This window comes from Furipterus horrens, unplaced genomic scaffold (genome assembly GCF_987537825.1).
Source record: "Furipterus horrens unplaced genomic scaffold, mFurHor1.1.pri manual_scaffold_10, whole genome shotgun sequence".
NCBI classification, from domain to species: domain Eukaryota; kingdom Metazoa; phylum Chordata; class Mammalia; order Chiroptera; family Furipteridae; genus Furipterus; species Furipterus horrens.
In genome coordinates this window covers 53,835,090-53,855,887 of record NW_028327180.1, presented here as the reverse complement: position 1 = coordinate 53,855,887, position 20,798 = coordinate 53,835,090, and the positions used below count along the sequence as shown (strand labels likewise).

General features: G+C 45.2%; 1 protein-coding gene across 2 annotated transcripts in view; it reads right to left on the bottom strand.

Moving 5' to 3' along the window:
• Window positions 1-20,798, bottom strand: part of DOCK5 (dedicator of cytokinesis 5) — a 191,165-nt gene that overhangs the window by 90,596 nt on the left and 79,771 nt on the right. For both annotated transcript variants that reach the window (XM_090290277.1, XM_090290278.1), the window contains exons 5-10: window positions 19,509-19,605; window positions 10,049-10,197; window positions 7,236-7,371; window positions 5,940-6,097; window positions 4,759-4,840; window positions 2,363-2,492 (exon numbers count right to left, since the gene is read on the bottom strand). In XM_090290277.1, coding sequence (XP_090146403.1) covers window positions 2,363-2,492; window positions 4,759-4,840; window positions 5,940-6,097; window positions 7,236-7,371; window positions 10,049-10,197; window positions 19,509-19,605 — 752 coding nt within the window. The remainder of the gene's footprint in view (window positions 1-2,362; window positions 2,493-4,758; window positions 4,841-5,939; window positions 6,098-7,235; window positions 7,372-10,048; window positions 10,198-19,508; window positions 19,606-20,798) is intronic.

Here is a 20,798-nt window from a genome sequence, read left to right as displayed (position 1 = left end):
AGATAACCCTGTAGACGGCTACCTTTTCCAAACTCTACAAGTCCAAGGACTACATTCTCGAGAAATCTGACACCCTGACCACTTTTTAGGAAGTCTGAATGCAAAGACCCAGAGAACACACATTTTTGGTGTGTCAACAGAATAATAGACATGGGAGAGAGCACAGGACTGGAAGTGGTCCTGTCTCCGGTTTCACATTTTCTCTTGATTTACACATAAACAAGGGAGGCCAGAGCACTGGCTGCACACACGAGAAGACTCCAGAGTGGTCTGCTGCCTTATGGACAAGGAGAACAATACTGTTCTAAGCCCCCTGCATATACATTATCGTATTTATACAGATACTATGGGCTCTACTCTGAGATGACAAAACTGAGCACAGCGAAGGTAAGCAGCTTGCCTCACAGCAGAAGTTTTAAGTGTGAAAGCCAGGGTATGAATCCAAAAGTGATTACGGGGCCGAAGTACTGAACCTAACCACCCCCTGCGGTTTACAGGGTAGTAAACGGGCCCCTCTCCAGCTGCTGACATCAGGCGGGGCCCATGGCAAGGGGCAATGCAATCCCGCAGTTAATAAATGACAGTCTGGCCATCAACACTCCTTAACGGTCCATTCCCCAGACACTGAGATATGAGACAATTCTCATATGAGAAACTAAGGGTAAGGAAGGAAATGCCTTCTCAAAATAATCCAAACCACACAGTGTCAGGCTTGGAAAATTAAAATGTTGGTGGAAGGAAGCTGTAGAAAGCAGGGCGTAGCATCAACTTGCTGTCAGCCTTTCATGGAACTCTGAAAAAATTGTACAAAAAAACAAACAAGCCTAAAAAACTTACATTTGACGTGCCCCTTCCCCCCCTGCCAAAAAAAAAACCCCAAAAACAAAACACAACAGGCAGTTCATTTCTCATCGCCACATCTAGATGCGTCTAAGCTCTGCTGGTGCTCAGCCTCCAGGGTCTGAGGAAAGAAGTCTTCTCTCCATTCCCATCACATTCAATGCCCTGAAAACACTCATTCTCTCTCTCTCTCTCTCTCTCTCTCTCCCCCCCCCCCCCCCCCCAGGAAGTGATGCGGAGCCCTCTGGCCACAGACTTCGGGCACCTGCAAAGCAGGTGGGGAGCAGAGCTGTTCAAGGGAAGCAGGACCTACAGGCTCACAGGGTACAAAGGCTGCCTGATTAGCCACATAACCCTGACAATAGGAGTTTCTGGGCCCTCTTTCCAGGAGCAAAGTTACGATATTTCACTGATGACTTTCGAAACTACTTAGTGATCGGCATTTCACCTGAAGACTGAAAATGTATTTCCTTAATTTAACAAACTATACAGGAAAAGCAGGCCCCCTTGGAAGGTTGTAGGGTTTGACTGAAGCCAAGGATCCTCTTGGAAAGCAGTTACAAACACAATATTGCCTTTGACGAGGACATTTCCTAGACAGGAAGACCACTGTCCAGAGAGAATTTCACTTGAGTCCAATCAGTAAGGGAGGATATTCCAAAAGTCACCACTGAGGCATCACAGTGGCCTGCTGAGTGCAAGACACTGTGCTGGGCACCAAGGGGAGGGCCCGGGGGGACACAGAGCCCACGGGAAGGTGACTGGCAGTCCCAGGCAGGAAGTGCTGGTGGCCGGAGTCATCTCCCACAGTTGCTGGCTTTGTCTCCCTCCCTCATCGCCTCTATTTTTCATGTTTCTTTTTTTGTTTGTTTGTTTTACGGCGATAAAATATACATAACGTAAACCTACCATTGTAGCCATCCTGAAGCGGGCGGCTCTGCGGACTCAGCACACTCACATTGTTGTGCAGCCAGCCGTCCCCACTGTTCATCCACAATGACTTCACCCTCCCGCACTGAAACTCTGACCCCCTTAAACACTAACTCCCCATTCCTGTCTTCCTCCAGCCCCCCGCAACCACTCCTTTTTCTATGAATCTAACCGTTTTAGACATACCTCACAGAAGTGGAATCCTATAGTATTTATCTTTTTGTGAGTGGCTTATTTCACTTCATATAACATCCTCAAGGATCACCCACGTGGTAGCAGGTGTCAGAACTTCTTTCCTCTTTAGGTTGAATGATACACCATTGTATGGACAGACCACATTTTGTTTATCCCATTCATTTATCACTGCCACTTCTACCTGGGTTGCTTCTACCTTTTGGCTATTGTGAATAATGCTGCTAAGAATGTGGGATGTGCATTACTTCCCTGAGACCCTGATTTTAATTCTTTTGGGTACACAACCACAAGAGGGATTGCTGGATCACAATTCTACGTTGAATGTTTTGGAGAACCTGCCACCCTGTTTGTCACAGTGGCTGCACCATTTTACATTCGTCTCTGGGTCTTTCCATACCTGCTACTCCAAAGGGTCTACGCAGCCCACAGGTATGCTTCTTGCCCTCCTTCAGCTCCATGTGGCCCACCCGGATGATCTGGCACACAAGGCTGATGCGGGGCCGGATGAGGTCTGTGCTGCTGAGGTCCTACAGAACAGAGCACATAAAGGGGGCCACACTGCATCACCTCATGTCCTTTGCCTATTTCCTGGAGCTGAAAGATCAGAATGGCTCCTCTCTCCTTCCTACACACCCAAGAATGATCATGGCATCAGAGAAGAATGACTGGATTCAAAAAAGGAAAAAATTTTATTCCCCAGCTCCTACTTCAAATTTATAAATCAGATCACATTTAATCTAAATTAGCCTCTACTTCATCCACTCAAGCAGGGCATTTAAAAATCAGAACAGTTGTCATTGCTACTTTATATACTGCCAAGACACAGCTGAGTACAGGATGCATTTCAGTGTCTAATGAAATTAAACCTTGTGTGATATTGACATTTGTTGGGTATCCACACATGCTGGTTTCATTTCATCTTCCAAATAATCCTGTGAGGCAATTATAGGAGAGAAGTTTAATGCACTGATTTCTGTAATCCTTCATGTATTTTAGGAAAAGCATTCATTGGTAGCTTCTGGATGTATATTGATTAATAAGTGATGTGTGGATGAAATATCTTTTTTTCTGGCTCATGTTCTACATTTGTTTGTATCCTTAAGGATGGGTGAGTAAACCCATGAATAAGCTCACAAGGTTCATTCACTTTGACATCAAACAGAATTTAGTTGCATCTCAAATTCTTTTCATGAAACAGCTGTCCGAGGCCTCTTGACTGACTCAAGAATTACCTTTTTAAAAAATCATTCCAAATCTATCCTCTGTGATTTACTTAATTTAAATCCTCAAAATAGGACTATGGACCAATGATAACATCAACCTTGAATTTCTACTCCAGGTTTCGTAAGGCTTCTGTTAAGAGAGAGATAAAGGTTCCAGGTGACTAGTTAGATAAACTGCTGTACACTGTTATTATTTAATAATATGTAATCATTAATAAATGAAGTTTTGGGAAAGGTTTTATGACCTGGGAAATGATCACTACATTTTATTTAAGTGAAAAAGCTGGGCATGAAAGGTACATACAAGAAGATCCTAATTGGTGGGAGGAGTGGGGGAGGGGATGAATTACAGCTATGCAGTATTGATGACAAGATGGACCACGGATTTAATGATGTCTTCTTAAAATGTATTTTCTTTTTAACGTACACATTGACTGGTAAATGCCTTTTGATTTTAGGGGGAAAAAACTCACCTATCTCAGAAATGAGGAAATACTCTATGTGTTTGGGGCAGGTTTGGGGAAGAGTTAGTTCTAAGTGCTTTTTTGTCTGTGTTTACCAGGTGGTGAAGCTATAGATGGGTCAGTGTAGGGACGGTCATCAAACCAGGCCTGTCCTAGGGATGGGAGGTTAACAGAAGGCATGGATAGTAAGGAGAACTGAATGAATGAGTGAACGAGTGGATGGGTGGACGGATGGATGGATGGACACGCCCACACTGGGACCACTGCTCCTTCCTATCACTTCATCTGGCCTCTCCCTTAGGCCTGGTACCCCTTGCCTTTTGAGGGGTATGGGTGTGGCTTAAGGGACAGGGGATGGAGGGAAGGAAGTGCCTCTTGGGAGCTGGGAAACCAGCCTTCTCAGGCTTCTCTGGGCCAGCAGCAGCGGCTATAGGGCGCTATAAGCACTGGTGTCAAGAAAGTTCTCAGCCCAGTGAGACAGAGTCACCGTGCCCCAGACTAGAGCCCAGGACAGTTCCTTGCTCTTGATGCATATATGGCATCACTTCTCTTACCCTGGGAGGAGGAGGAGGAGGAGGAGGAGGACAGGGGAAGGCCATTAAAATATATGTAGACAAAACAGTCTGGATGCCCCCTTGGTCTGAGCTATAACCTCATTCTGAAATGCTGGTCCCCTTGATCAGCATAGCTCCCTCCCTCAACTTCAAGTTCTTGCTCAAAAGGCTTCATCCCTAACTTCTGCCCTGACCCACGTATTAAAATGGCAACCTACTCCCAGACCAGAAATACCCAATCCCCCAAAGCACTTAGGATTTCTAACATTTTATACATTTGCTCACATATTTGATTACTGTTTATTATTGTCTTTCCCATTCAGACAAAAGCATCCTGAACAAATGGATGTTTTATCTGGCGTGTTCACTGATGTATTTCAAGTGCCCAGCTCAGAGCCTGGCATCTAACAGGCACTTGACTAACTCTTGTTGGATAAATGAGTGGGTTATCCTGCAAGGAGGATTACGATCCCTTGTATATTCATCATTTCATTTTTATGCCTCCACTAATATCACAGACAAAGAAGGTGATTAAACAGAGGTAGGACTTACAGTGAAGACCGCCTGAAGGTTATTAAGCTTCTCGATTTCCTTGGGCATCCCATTACTGCCCCAGCGGATCAGGTAGTTCTCACTGGTGAAGGAGAAAAATGATTCTCACTGAGGGGTTCACTGGGGCCGGAGCTGGTCACAGTACTGACTGAAAGGAAGGCCCCACAAAGCTCAGTTACATTCATCCAGGCGGCTGGTCTCCTGGTTTTGGGGACGGGTACCTGCCACAGCCCTGCTCCATAAAGCACACCCAGTATGGACCCACAACACACACTGCTCGTGGTGACAGAGACACAGCAGATTCTACCCGATTCTGTCTGGGGTCTTTCTTCCTCTTAAATTCCTGTCAGCTTTGCTGAATCAAGAATATAATTTTATGATAATCCTTCTAAATCCATCCCCTGCAATCTACATCGTCCCACTGAAACAAAATTTCTATTTTAGAAATAAACAATCTGTCAGTAGTTACTTTTAACCATCTTCTCCAAAATACAACGGTCTTCTTAGCTTCTCAGGAGTAATGCCACTATTGGGTTAAACAGAGTCAATTACTGTTCCCTATAGTCATTAAAAGTTTTTATAGACTTTATATTTTAGAGTAGTTTTTGGCTCACAGCAAAGTAGAGCAGAAAGTACAGAGAGTTCTCATATACCCCCCCAACACAGGCTCCCTGACTAGCAACACCCCTCACCAGAGCGGTACATTTGTTAATGCAATCAATAAACCTGCACTGACACATCATTATCACCCAAACCATAGTTTACATTAGGGTTCACTCTTGGTGTTGTACACTCCATGGGCTTGGACAAATATATAATGCCATGTACCCACGAGACAGTATCACAGAGATTAGCTTCAGTGCCCTAAATTCTCTGTGCCCTGCAGATTCACCCCTCCTCGCCCCTCCCCTATTATCTTTTGAATGCTTTGCTCTTGTTTCTGTGTTCTGCTGAGTTTTAGGTGATTTCTAAGACCCATGGAGTCCGCAAACTCTTACAGCACTGTTTCAGCAGCCAGAAAAAAGGCTTAGTAGCCCTAAGGATTTTACTCACTCCTGCCTAGAAATCCTCCCCCTCTTTTCTGTCCTCCCCTCTCAAACTGAGCCAAGAACTCAGGTAGGGAGTAGGTGAAGGCTGGGTATTTTTCCAAGGTTGACAGCAGGTGACTGGGTGGCCACTACCTGATGAAGGTGGACCGGTCTGGGTCATAGAGGGCCATGAACAACTCCGCGTCTTCCCCGATGTTGCAGACAAAGTTCTTGAAGTTGACGTAGAGGCCGTAGGTATGGATGGCACTGAAGATGGACTGTCCCCGCAAGTCCAGGTTCTGCAGGACTGACTGAACACAGAGGACAGGAAAGAAACACATCCTGGTTTCAGCAAACAGGAAACATGGCAAGTGGGCATCAAATATAATTACTGACCAAGAGGAGAAGCACTTAGAGGAAAGCATATGTGTGTGGACAAATAACCAAGTGAGCGCAGGGTGACAGAATCATTATTTACATAATCAGACTGTCCTGTTCAGGGCCCCAAACCTAAGTAATTCAATAGCTGTCAAGGGTGGTAATTCACGATTTTAGTAGCTTCAAAACCCTAGTATTTCAATAACTGTCAAAAGGTGATAATTCATGATTTCAGTAGATTCAAGAAGTCTTCATCTCACAGTTGCTTCTGGATAAACCTCAAAAGCCTAAGAATTGTGATTCATTGTCCTTCTCTTGGGGAATAACTCACTGCAAACAACGGATCCCCCTGGAGAGGCTCCACCTTCAGGCATGTTAGCCACTACAGCCAGAAACACCATTAGTATTATCACAACTATGCTAAAGAAATAAAACCTACGACCTGAGAAAATAAAAAGAAACAAGAAAACAAACAGAAATCTTGCATCATTAGAACAGAAAGACTGAAGACCATATATCAAAATATTAAGATGGTTAGGCAGTCAAAATACAGGTGAATTTTTTTCTCTTTTTCTGTACCTTTCTAACTTTTATTTAATGTCCAATCCCTACTTTCAAATGCTTTATTTCTTCATGTTATTTAATTTATTTTGGAACTCATAATACACACACTAAACATGGAAGGTTCCATGGCAAAAAGGCTCCCTGCCACCAGCTTCCCTCCCAGGGGCAGCTGATGATTATCAATTCCTCGTCCATCACTCCACAGTTAGCCGACACATAAGTAAACCCAGATGTATGTATCTTCTCTCTTGAAACATAAATAACATTATTTCACACACAGTTCTGCATCTGGCTTTTACTTAATATTTATCTTCGTGTATTTCAGCATCAGGACATACATGGAGCTGCCTCATTCTTTCTGTTATGCTTTGCTTTTAAAATGAGGACACGAGTGACTTTCTAAACCACATTTCCACCTCTGTGGTCAGTGACTGCCTTTCTCACATTAGAAACAAATGCAGAAACTGAACCTCAGGGGCTAAAGCCTGCATATTTGAGGGCAGGTACCTTTTCTTCTTGAATCCTTTCCTCGATCCTTTTTGAGGCCATTTCATGGGCCTTGAAGAGGGCGATCGTGCTGGTTTTATCTGGGTCCAAGATGTTGCCATCGTCATCTCGCACAACCAGGTCTAAGTCGAGCATTCTAGAAAGAAAGAAGTGGTCAGATGGTCCTCAAAGAAACAGAATCCTTGCTGGAGGACCGAGAGTGAGGAAGCTCAGGTGCTGGACAAGTCAGGAACTGCTCACTGGCTTTTCTCCTTTCAATTCCTGTCTCCTTTCCACATCACAACCATGTGAGAACACTTAGGACCATAGGACCCAAACTCCTAGAATGATATGCACAATAATCAGGGCCACAGACCTCACCAGGAACGGCAGGACGGGCACTGACTTGGACCAGTGCCCCTTTCTTGAGTCTCCTGTTGTTTGGCAGAGGAATTCTGAAAGACTAGTGCACAGATACTGGGAGCCTGTCCTGCATCCCCTCAAGATACAGGCCTGGGGGAAGTACTAACTCAAGACTGTCTTGAAGGAGATCGGTGAGGTGAGTCCTGGCTGTTGGTACCTCCTAACCCTTTCCCAAGCACAGGCTCTGGTATAACTGGACCAGAATTTAAATCTTGGCTTTCATACTTGCTAGCAAGGTGACTCTGGGTACTTAAGTAGATTTTGCAAAGCCCTGATTTCCTTATTTGTAAATACTCCCCATCCTTCAGGATTCTTGGGGGGATTTCATGAGATAATGCATGTAAAGCATGAGACATACTGTCTAGTGTATAGAGTGCCCTCAATAAATTTGAGCTTTTATTGTGGCAACTGCCACAAGAAAATACCTGACTGTGTTATGACGTCATTCTGAGTAATGCACAGGACAAGTCAGGGCTGTGTGGTCTACGCATGACAGGATCCCCAGGAAGGCTTTCATGCCCCACAGGCACACGGATGTAGAAAAAAATGTTCCTTAGTTCCAAGAAGTGGGGGGCTGTGGTGGAAGGAGGATATTGCTATCTGCATGCCCAGTGCACATTCCGGGCACTGGCAGCTCGGGAATGGAAGTGCCCAAACAGCAAGCAAGCTCAGGGACAAGAGTGAGAGGTGTCGAGTCCATGGGAAGAAAGCGAAATTGCCCAGTTTTTCTCCTCCATATTTCACAGCACATCCATCAACTGACTGAACCTGGCAGGTTCTTCTCCATGGCAGCCAGACCCACGGCCACCCAGTTTCAGAAGCAAGGGGCCTTGGTGGCCACTCAGAGACTGACCACTGATGCATTGATGGAGCAGCTTAACTTCTCGAGCTGCTTTGAAGGGCTAGAGTGGGGAGGCAGGCATGTTCTGCTGCCTGGGGGGTATGAACAGCCTCTGCCAGAGGTCAGAGGCCCCTAAGCCAATGCCCAAAAGTACAGAGGCAGCGTATGTGCAAGGAGGAGCTGCCTTAGCCCACTGCTGCTGATCTTGAAGAGTCCCCCAGCACTACATGACTGGCAATACAACCCCTGGGGTTGCAGTCCTATGAGTGGACGAGGGAAGAAACTATTAATTATTAAACCTAAGAAAGGAGCATTAGATGTAGAATCAAAAAGTCTTGGGTTCAATGAAAGCTTTCCCGCTTATTATCTCTGTGACTTGGAAGCAAATCACTTAAGCTCACTTGGTCTGTTTCTTGTACCATAAATGGGAACAGCAGCTACCTTTTACGGTCATAGTCAGGTAATATATGTGAAGGGTATGTGGAACAGATTTTGTACATGATGGTTGAATCCGAATCTTGTGTGCTGTGTTTACTCCAGCAATTTCTGAATGCAACTGTCAAAGTCTACAGCATCAACATGGTGAGGACAATGAGCTCTATTTTAGCAGGTAACTGAAGCATTTCCAAGAGCCATGACGTTGACGATGTAGGGCAAAGAAGGAGAAAAAAAAACCACATATGCACAAGTCGCAGAAATTCAGAAAATAAGACTAAATACCACATCAATCATCAACAAAAACAACATGAGGGACCAAACTGGTCTTATAAAAAGAGCTGGTTAGAAAGGTAAGTCTTGGGTCGCCACAAATGTTGATAAATTGACCGAATTTCCCATTTTATAAAAGGTAGTGATATCTGGAACCTACACATCTGCCTGAGCTAATCAGACAACTGATGAAGTGATTAACTCTTTCGAAGTTATTGCAGACATAATCAACAGGCTAACAACCTGCTTTATTGTTCTGGCAAATCTGGTGTAGATGGAGAGAGAGAGACTGAGTCTGATACTGATCTAAAATCCCTTGTTAAAATATAAACAGAGACAGTCTCAGGTCTCCAAAAGCATTGGTCTCCGTCCTTTCAGTGTGCTCAGTGTGGAGTCACTTAGCTCTAAGCCCCGACGTCCCTGTCCCTCCATCACCTCCTTTAGATCAGAGACCCAGCACAGGGTCTGGCCCATGAAGAGCACTGCCAATTTTTTTTTTTTTTTTTTCAAAAAAATTAGATGTTTTCCAAGGCAAAAAGAGACCAATAAGCCCTGGCTGGTGTGGCTCAGTGGACTGAGCACCTGCCTGTGAACCAAAGTGTTGCTGGTTTGATTCCCAGTCAGGGCACGTGTCTGGGTTGCGGGTCAGGTCCCCAGTTGGAGGCGCGTGAGAGGCAACCACACAGTGATGTTTCTCTCCCTCTCTTTCCCTCTCTCTAAAAATAAATAAATAAAATCTTTTTAAAAAAGGAGAGCAGTAAGCATTATTCTTTGGCAACTCCAAGGTCAAAAGCTCGGGCTGAGCTGGGTCCTTAGCATGAGTGTGCCCATCTTTCTCAGTGAAAAGTCACCACTGATTTACCTGTTCCCATGGTCGATTTTGGCTGTGACCTTCTTCTTGAGTTCTGCCAGTTCGTCCTTGGGGAGTGTTCCAGACATGATTTGGGACCGCCACTCGATCAGGCTGTAGGTCATCTGCTGCAGCCGGCGGAAGAGCGTGACCTTGTTGTCCTGGGATGGGAAGATGAAGTGGAGAAAGGGACCAAGAAAAAAGTGAGATGGAGGATGAACATGTCTTTTGACCTGTTGACTGATGCTTTATGAGGTGTTATTTACCCAATTAATTGTGCCGTAGAGTGAGCTGTGCACTTGGAGGGGATGGCTTTGCCCTCAGCAGTCCTCCTCCCTCCCCCATTACAACATTAGAAACAGATAAGCAATTGTAGGATCAATGGCTGGCACTAAATCCTAAGTACAACAAATCATCCGTGCACCCTGAGATTCTGAACATGGCACTCCTCTTGGAAACCCTCCAGGGATTTCCACTGTTCAGGAGCCACAGTGGATCACATGGTAAATCCCTTCCTATCCTGGCTCCTGCCCCATTTCCCAGCTGCATTTTACACCAATCTCTCCCTCATACACCTACGCTCCTCCCATGCAAAGCTATGTCCAGTTCTCCCAGGTGCTGCAGACCCTTTAATATATTACTTCCTCTACTTGGACCCACTTTTCTCCTCTCCCCCTGAACCAACTCCCATGCTTACCCCCTCAATCTCTCCACTACACCCTCCATCAACTGCTGATCCTCACTTCTTTGGCCTTAACTTAAAGTCAGAAGTCTGTTCCTGAACCCTAACTCCAGTTCCCTGGCCTGCTCCCAGCTCCTGGGATTAACTCCTGACACATCACAGGAGCCCCACCCTTGGCCAGGGTGTCCTGCTCTCAGTTTAAGTGGTAAATACCCACAGGGCAGGAGCTTGTTCAAGTTGGCATCCCAGGGAGCGCATTATGGATGGGGAAAGAGCTGTAACTTCAGAGGTAAGAGATAATGGAAAATGAAATGTAAAATGCAGACTCCCCATAAAACTATTAGACCATCCAGAAAGTTGTTAAATCTAGAATAATTAAACCATTATCCTGAGCTTCCATAAGAACTTTCTATAACCAAACTAAATTAACTGATGACAAATCATTTGTGCTCCAATCATTTGAAGAGTCAAATACTTGATGTCCAAGCTATTATGACCTTGGGTCTATGTAAATGATTGATTCATTACATTAAAAAAGTCAAGCATTTACTATGTGTTGGAAATAAAATTCCTGCCACATTTTAGAGGGGGAAAGGCAACAATCAATAAGTAAACTATATATTTTTATATATAATATTTATATACACAGAAGGCAATTTCAGACTTAGAAAAGGGTAAGAAACCTCATGCTAAGTGAAATATTCAGACAGAAAAGGACAGGAACATAAGATTTCACTCAAATGTGGGATATAAAATGGAAAGCAACAAACAAACAAACAGACAAAGCTCACAGACAACAGTAGGGTGGTTGCCAGAGAGGAAGTGAGGTGGGTGGGTAGGAAAAGGTAAAGGGGGTCAAATATATGGTGATGAAAGGAGACTGGACTTTGCGGGGCAAACATACAATGCAGTCTACAGATGACATATAACTGAACTGAATACCTGAAACTTACATAATGTTATTAACCAATGTCACCCCAATAAACTAAATGTTAAAAGGTATGAGAAGAAAAATAAATAAAAAGAGCTATAAGACAGGGTATATGTGGGGAAAGGGACCAGTTTAGCTAGAGGATTAGGAAAGACTGTTTTGTGTATCACTTTTGAGATTTTTTTTTTAAGTGAAAACCTGTACAATTCCACATACCCCATGTATATTGTAAGACAACTTCTTTTTTCTTTATAGGTGAAAAGCCATGACATATTTATATTATATTATCTGCTATAAAAGCAATGCTAACACACACACACACACACACACACACACACACACACACACGTTGCTGGAGGCTGCACAGCATGTTCTGTAGTGATGTCCTTCTACAATAATCCCAGGGACAGACTGCTGCACAAGGTTATCACTTAGAATCAGGGCTGAAAACATCCAAGATCTGCCCAAACTGAGAGTAACCATGGAGGGAGGAGGCCTCTGCCTAGAGGGGGGACAGTGGGAGGCAGCAGTGAGATTAGCTGAGTGCAATCAAGGCCCCAAGGCGCAAAAAGAAACTCAGACTGTTTGAGAACGCCAGGGAAGAGAGAAGAACCTTTGTCGGTGACTGCAACGTGCCCTCTTCACACCGCTGATCTGAAAAACACAGGCCACCACACCTGCTTGAAATTTTGAAACTCCCCGCATTGTAGGCTGTTGGTGTTTTCTGTATTGTCTCTTTCTCATCAGGTAGTCTTCCGAAAAGCATAAAAATGACTTAAAATTCCATTTTAATAAGCGAAGGTTAAAAAAGTCTGCTTTTATCATTTAATTCTAGAAAAAAAAAATGTTTCCATCATATTGCCTTTCAAACTGGAAAATGAGGGAGAAGTGAAGCCCATAAAATTTGCTTTTCAAAGCTGCTGGGCAGAAAGGGGATCTTTTTCTCTCTCTTTTTTGCAATTTGTCTATTCCTAGTTAGGCTTTTAAAAAATGTTTCCTCATTGTAATTAAGCTATTTGGTCTCATTATATGGTCAAGAAGGGGCTCAAAGACCCAGGAACCTGTGTGAGAGACAGCTCTTCGTGACACATGCTCCCAAGTTCTTGGTCTCAATTATATTAGACATCACCCAAGGCAACTTAATTATTGCCTGTCCATATCAGCCTTGTTTGCCAAGTTCTCCCCCGAAAGGAGGATGAAGAGAGCCATTCTTCTCTGATCCACTCTGCCAAGTGAATTCTGAATAGACAAGCTGGAACACACCAAAGGAAGCAATTTCCCCACTTACGTGAAGGAAATGGATTTTGTTGCCACATTCCTGAGATTGTTCTAAGTCAGCTGTTCTGAGCCATAGCTGCCCCAGACACTACGGATCCTTTGGGCAGCTTACGAGGACAGGGGAGGAAAAACTCAGGCACCACCCCTCCGACCCAGAGGCCATGAGCGAGGACCGGAGAGTCTCTCCTGCCCCCGCCCCCTGTCCTAAACCATGCACAGCCCAAGCTGCCTGCTGCAGGGCGCCTTCGCAGTACCCCCAGTCCTCGCCCATCTCGGCCTTTTTGCACTCGCAGCCACGGCCACAAAACTTAGGGGGCGCGAGGCACTTATTTAATAATTTCTTTGATCTTCTCCGCAAAAGTCAGCACAATCCTGGGACATAGGGGGACTCAGTAACCACTCTGGACAGCTCAGATGTAAAACACCACTCCAGTTTTAATCTGAAGATCACCTCTTACCAAGTACAGATATCTCTCTATATTCTCTCCATCAGGCAGTAAGGTATTCCTGCATGTGTTTCAAGTTTCACTCTCTTTTCCACTTGAAGATCTCTGAGGTCTTCGTTTTACGTTTCAATTCTGGATGTCTACCTATCTTGAGTTTTTAAAAAGAATTTGTAGGCTTAGCTTGGTGTGGCTCAGTGGATTGAGTGCCGGCCTGCAAACTAAAAGGTCACCAGTTCGATTCCCAGTCAGGATACGTGCCTGGGTTGCAGGACAGGTCCCCAGTGGGAGGCATGCCAGAGGCAACTGATCAATGCTTCTCTCCCTCTTTATCCCTCCCTTCCCCTTTCTCTAAGAATAAATAAATAACATATTTAAAAAAAATTAAAAAGAGAACTTGTAGGGATAAAATAAAGTCACAAGAAACTATGTCAAGAATATGGAAGCCATCCACCGAGTCTTTCAGAAGTTCTGGGGCTCCTGAGACAACAGCAGGTGTCTGAAACCTGGATTCAATCCTTCGCTTTGCCAAACAATGCAGATCACAGTCAAAGACCATTGTCCGTTCCTGCGCCTCTCCCTCTGCAGAAGGCTTAGTACTTCCTCCATTCACCAACCTGTCCTCTTCCATGTGGATTTTGAGTTAGATGCCAAAGTACTGAACTGAATGTATGGGGGTCTGATTTCTATCTCCATTCTATCATTAATTGCTCAGTGACTTGGGGGAATTATTCTCCCTGGGAAACACTGGCGCTGAGATCTGTTCCCAAGGGAAAGGGTCTTCAAGTCTAAGACTGAGATCTTAAACTCATTTACTCATCCCAGCCGCTTCCTGATTAACTGGGCCGGAGTTGGACCATCTCATCGTTGCGTCCTCTCACACGCAGTTATCTCTCTATGCAATTTCACCTGTACAGAGCTCTCTGCAATCAACCTCATGTCTTTTCTGAGGATCTGTAACTCCTGGGGTCTGGACCGGTGTCCTGGTTCCTCCGTGTCCTTGGGGAAGAAGGGAGCACACATGGCCCCTGTCCCGCTCTTGCTATCCATTCTAGTACCTTTTCCCTCCCCTGTCCCGCTCTTGCTATCCATTCTAGTACCTTTTCCCTAACAGCAAAAAGATTTGCCTGACTAGCAAAGGCTTGATTTTTAAAGAAAAGATTTCAGTAAAGGACATTTTTTGCCTATGGATGTAGTAAGAGAAATCCTGAAAGCCAGGCACCAATGTCGGAGAAAAACACAACCAGAAGGACACCCAAAGCGCCACCCCTGCCCCGTCCCAGTCGCTGCCTCATCCCCTCATCTCTTGGAGCCTCTCTCCTGAGAGCTACGCTAGGGCGGGGCTTGCTACTCCTCTATGGGAATGTCCTGTCCTTGGTAATAAGTGACCAGATGCTGGTTTCAAACCGTGAAAGTTCACAGCCTGTGTCGCAGCAGCCAGTAATAACCCCAGTTCAAAGAGATTAGACTTGTGGAACTTTGGTCCTCTGGATACGCAAGGATGAGAAGAAAGGGTGACTCTCTGTGGTGGGCAAGTTCCCCAACCCCCACCTCAGTTACAGGCACTTCTTCTGTTCCAGGTTTTTACAGAACTAGAGACTAGCACAAGGTTGTCCTTTGCTGGCACATTTTAAACGAAAGGAGATCAGTCCTGTGTGTGAACCACATTTTAGCAATTAAGTTCACTTCATTCAACAATGTGTGTTAAGCACCTTCTAACACACCGAGCCCTCCTTCTATCTCTTTGCCTTAAGGGCCTAAGATTACATGCAGTCTCCCAATCTGATGGGGACAAACAGCTGGTTGCCCACAACTCACCAAACCATTCCACCAATGAATGATGGGAGCAGCGCTGAGCTACAGCTCAGCACGTGATGCTGTTGAGTATGTTTCTAACATGCAAAACATCTCAACATTTCCAGGAGAGTCCCTCTTTCAAAAATTATTGTTCCCCATGTCTCCCCAAATAAAACTCTAATCTGTCAGTTTTCAAGACCTGATATGATGTTATGAGGTGGGATGTAGATTTGTGCATATTAAGAAGGTATAATAGGGTTGTTATTGAGAAGGTCTACTTAGGTGTTATTCAGTCTCGTCGTGCCTAAATCAATGCACAGGCACCTGCCCTTCTAGCTGGGGGAGCTCACATAAAGCAGGGATGTGCTGCTAGAAAGGAAAGAAGCCAAGTTCAATTCATTGGCTCTACTTTCCAAGAGGCAGCATACTTAAACCATCCACCTAAGCTAGTTAAGTCCCTACAGGGCCGGAAGGGAGCCCACCCCTCGTCCCCAAGCTGGAGGGCCCACTCTTAACTGACTTCAGGGCAAAATTCCACAGTGCCATCACATTCTCCTAATACTTGTCATCATTAATCAGCTGTTTCGTGAGGCAATGCTGTGAGGGGGATAATCAGAGGCTGTCACAGTTTAAAGAGTGTGCCAGGCATTGTCCCGGGAGATTTACACAGATTATCCTATTGAATTCTTACAGCAAATTTGCAGGACATATATAACATATAATTACCACATGAAGTGAGGAAATTAACTGAGGAGGTGTAAGGACTCATCTCTGGCTCTGGAATCCCTCAGTGCCAAACACTGACCCCAGACCCCTTCAGACTCTGTGTTCTTTCTGTGTGGTTTGTTTGTTTGTAGTCACTGTTACTGGGTTTTTCCTTTTTGTTGAATCCGAACAGTACATACCAAGCGAGGGAGCAAGCCAGAGTTGAGAACTGGCCCCCTGTCTTATTCTAGTTCCACAGTGTGGCCATTTCACCAGGCGGCCACCTCCTCACTGACAGTGTTTCCTCCTTTCTGGACCAACCACTAAAGACACAAACAGTTAACAGGCTCCCATTGAGGGTGAACAGTGCAGGCAAACTCGCCAGAAACTTGTGAATTTGCACTCAGTGTTCCTTTTTGAAATGGTCCATGCCTCTGGGACTTGAACCTAGACTAAGGAGGCTCACTGTCTATGGTTACTGAGTGTTCAAGATCACTCCGCCTAACATGATAACACAGGGAAAGGCAGTGGCCTTGGATAAGGGGTGGTGCACGTTGGGGAGCTTCAGAGTCTCCAAGGTTGACCCAGGGGAGGACAGCCAGAGCGGCTACTGTTTCCAGCTAAGACAGCAACAAGGATCACGTGCTCACATTTGCAGAGTCCTTGATCTGCCCACACAGTGATTTCACAGCCACCATCTCTTTTCACACCCTCAAATTCTATGGGGTCAACAGGGTGGATCTGATACCACTTTTATGGAGGTGCAAAACCCAGCAAACAGCTGAAGACCTCAGGTGGCGTGCCCAGAACCACAAAGCCAGTCATGGCCAGGCCTGGATGGGAAACCAAACTTCGCAATTTCTAGTCCAGTGTCTGTTTCCTACATTTTGGCCAACACCCACCAGGAAAGATAACTAAATGGAAAAATAATACTAATATAACAAAGAGGAACAGAAGGAACATGGGGTTCCTTGGTTAGTGGTGGATGGAACTCTCTTCTATGTGGATGAGTGGGTTCCCCTCTCTTCAGCATGAGGAATTCTGTCCCTTTTAGGACATATTTATGGTTATTTCACAAGGTTACAGTATAACTGCTAAAAATAAATCATAGCTATACAAATATCTTTTCTGTCTAGCATAATTGTGTCTATACAGCTAGGCTGATAGGGGATTGGGTTTTCCTCTCTGGGTCTAGCCCTGACAGGTGCGGCTCAGTTGGTCGGATGTTGTTCTACAAAGTGAAGGGTCACGGGTTCAATCCCTGGTCAGGGCACATGCCTGGGTTGCAGGTTTGGTCCCCAGGGAGGCAACCAATCAATGTTTCTCTCCCTCTATTTCTCCCTCCCTTCCCCCTTCTCACTAAAAATAAATTAATTTAAAAAAATTTTTTTAAAGACTCTGGGTCTACAACATTAATTTCTCATGAACTTAGGCTTGGAACAGAACTAGGACTGTGGAGGCTCTGAGACACCACAGGTGTCATTAGAGACATCAAACAGAGTACCTGGGCGCATCATCTGTGGCAGGAAATGCATGAAACAAATGAGCTGTTGACATAGATGAGAAAAATCTGTATTTATCTTGCATAGACAGAAGGAACTTACAGCATCGGAGAACAAAAATACAAGAAAAAGTGTGTGCAGCAAGAGGGCTGCTGGTGGTGGTAAAAACTACAGATTTTGGTTCCTTTTACTTTTTCCCCCAGTGAAGCATCATATTTGAGGTTTGCTCCTTTGACACACAGCTTTTTGAGAAAGAACTTCAGAAATTCTGTCTGAAGTAAACTGTCAATGGATTTGGAAGGGACGGGGGGAACAAAAAGGGGAAAGCCATGATTTATAAAAAACCCATTGGAAGTGGAATATTTCTTAAAGGGAGGTCATGTATCAAAAGCAGAAGCACACTGCTCGCCTTAGTAAATGATTAAGGTTCCTGCAGTGGATGTATTTTAGTCAACCAACAACAGCTGTAAGACATTTTTAAATATTCATAAAGGACAAAATAATTATTTTATTAGATGTCAAAATTAAGATGAAAATGTGCTGTGCTCTGAGAGGAGACTGGTTTTTTTTAACTTAGAACCCCGTTCTGTTCCTCAACAGCGGACACCCTCAGGAGAAATCACAAACCCTAGCTCATTATCGTTTAGCTGCTAAGGGATCGGGAAGCCCAATAACAAATCCTGCTTCTTCCTCCCTGGCTTGCTCACTTCTCATTTCTATTCAGTAGTAGACTTGGTACAATTCCCTGTGGACATGTGGAGGACAGATCATAAACTCAGCCCAAGAGCAGTGTTTTAGCAAGAGGAAAAGTCAACCTCATTCATACTCTCCATTCTTGTACATTACACCTAAAAAACTTTAAAAAACCTCTCTCCAGTACTTATTATCAAATACATTTCACCAAGCACCAACTTCCAGAAATGCCATGTTAAAGAGCTAACTCATGCATGCGTCATTCCTCATCTATCAAACTGGTTCCATCCACCACTAACCAATCAATTAGGAACCAGAGCATGCTTTCAATAGAAATACCAGACAATGGATGTAGGCCGAAGGGCTTAAAACAACATCTCTATTCTCCTGGAGCTGGTGATTTAAGAACTTACAAGTGCTCTCACCTCAATTAAACAGAGACCAAAAGCTCCCTTGCATTGCAGGGCAGTACGCCCCCAGGGCCAGACAATGTAGTCAGCTATTAGTGCTCCTATAGCCCAGAAGGAAACGTCATGAATTAATGTCTTTAGAAGCCACATTATGAAGAAGAAAGGGCTTAAATGTGGCCTTGAAGGATGGGCAGAGAAGAAAATCATGCACTTTCCCACCAAAGCGGTTGGTGATTTCTACAGCTGTGATCCATCTGGGGAAACAGCAGCCCAGGATGGACATGAAGGATCTTACATGAATTCTTAGACTTATGCCAGAATGAGCTTTTTTCACATCCGGGTCTAGAGTGATGACTGTAAAACAATCTAGATAAATAGTCACACACCGGATGGAGGCCATCAGGTTAAGCCTGTTCCCGCACTGAATTCATTGGGACAGGGAGCAAGAGAACATACTGGCGCCACATTCCCTGCCACCTTGGAGGCCTGGAAGATGCTTCCAGAGGCAAGACCGAGTGAGGCTTATGCTCAAGGTCTCCAGGAAAGAGGGAACTTTAGAAACTAGTGTTTGTAAATTCTGATGTTGTGAAAAGTGGACACAGGTACAAGCTTGCTGCCAACAGACTGAACATTCTTAAGTCTCCTGCAAGATAGCTGCCCTGGTGCTCAATACATGTAGAGGTTAACAGAATGTCCCATAGTTTCTTCACTGGTAAATTGGTAATAATTGCATGTACTTTATAGGAGGGTTGTAGGATTAATAATAGTTCTGGGAACTTAGTAAGGACTATGCAAATGTTTGCAGTTATTACTTTATAATCAGCATGCTGTCTGTTGAGAAAAGACTGAGATGATTACATCTGCTTCCTCCACCGCCCATCTCAGCGATGACCCTACTCTGGGGAATGAGCATCTGCTGGTTATCAGCCATTGTAAGGTCCAGGTAAGGTGCACCTACTCCAGCAGCAGCACAGACAGGCAGAGGGCCCAGGAGTCATGCCACCAGCTCCAAGCCCCAGGGGAAAACTCACCACGTAGAGCTTGCGCCAGATGACAGCCCATTCTCGCAGCGTGGACGTGAGCTCCTGCACCAATGGGAGCTCACCAGGGATGACTGCCTCGTTCTGCCTAGAGAGAGCAGGATAGAGGCCCGCGTTACTCTGAGGCAATCACTGTTGCCTTTTTTGACAAAGGTCAGATTCCCCAAGCTCCCAGATGGAAATGGAGCTGGCTGGGCTGGAGACAAAGCAACACTTGCCCATGGGTTGGGGCTATGTAAGAGATCTTCATCACATCTAATCATCTGAGAAAAGGGAAGGAGCTAAGGACACCACAGTCCTCAAAATGAGCTCATTTTCTGCAGCGTGATGGGTTAACAGCCCAGCCTCAGCCTCCCCATTTTGCATCTCTGTGGGAGCCTCAATTGCTGAGCCAGGCTGGCTTCAGCATTTCCTGAGAATGGAAGCCAAAGCCTAGTATCACAGCTGAGTCTGCCAAGCACCAGTTTCTTGAGGGGGTGGGGTGGAGAAGTGTGCGTGCCAGGGTCCCAGGGCTCATCATCTCACTCCAGGAGTGGGTGGGACAGAGGCAGTGCCATCTTCCGGAATGGTTCTAGGTTTCCTTCTCCTCTCCCGCCTCTGGCACAGAGACTGTGTACAGACCAAGCTCCTCACCTACTCCCAGGAGACTCAGGACAAGGCAGGCCTGACACTGAGTCACACAAATCCTCTCTGGTATTTTTATGATTGAAAGGAGAAAAGGAGAGAGCAAGAGCAAGCAAAGGAACAGGGATTGGTGGTAGGATGGCCAGACTCACATAAAAATACAGGACAGACAGTTAGGTCTGAATTTCAGGTAGATGCAAGTAATTTTATAGTATGTCTCATGCCATATCTGGGACATACTGTAAAAAATTAGGGGGGGTTATCCAAATCTCAAATTTAATGGGACATCCTGCACATTTTATGTGGCAGCTCCAAGTAGGGGGAGTGTGCCTCCTACCCTTCCTCTCCACCCACGTGGCTGCAGCTAGTGACACCCCAGGGTGCCCGGAATGGCCCCTGGAAAAAGGGTCTCCAGGAGGCAGAGTAACCAGACTGATTTTGCTTCTGAAGAGTCATGTAATTTGGGGCATGTGTCCACCTCCTGTCTCTCAAACAAGGAGGCAAAACTTATGACCAAGAATGCTGTTGGCGGCTTTGAGGCTCTGACCCCGTCTACTCAGTATCAGCCCTGGGACTCCACCCCGGCTCCGGGAACTCCTTATTCCCTGCTTAACTCGGCTGCCCGTGGGCTTGCCAACCGAGAGGCCGCACTCCCAC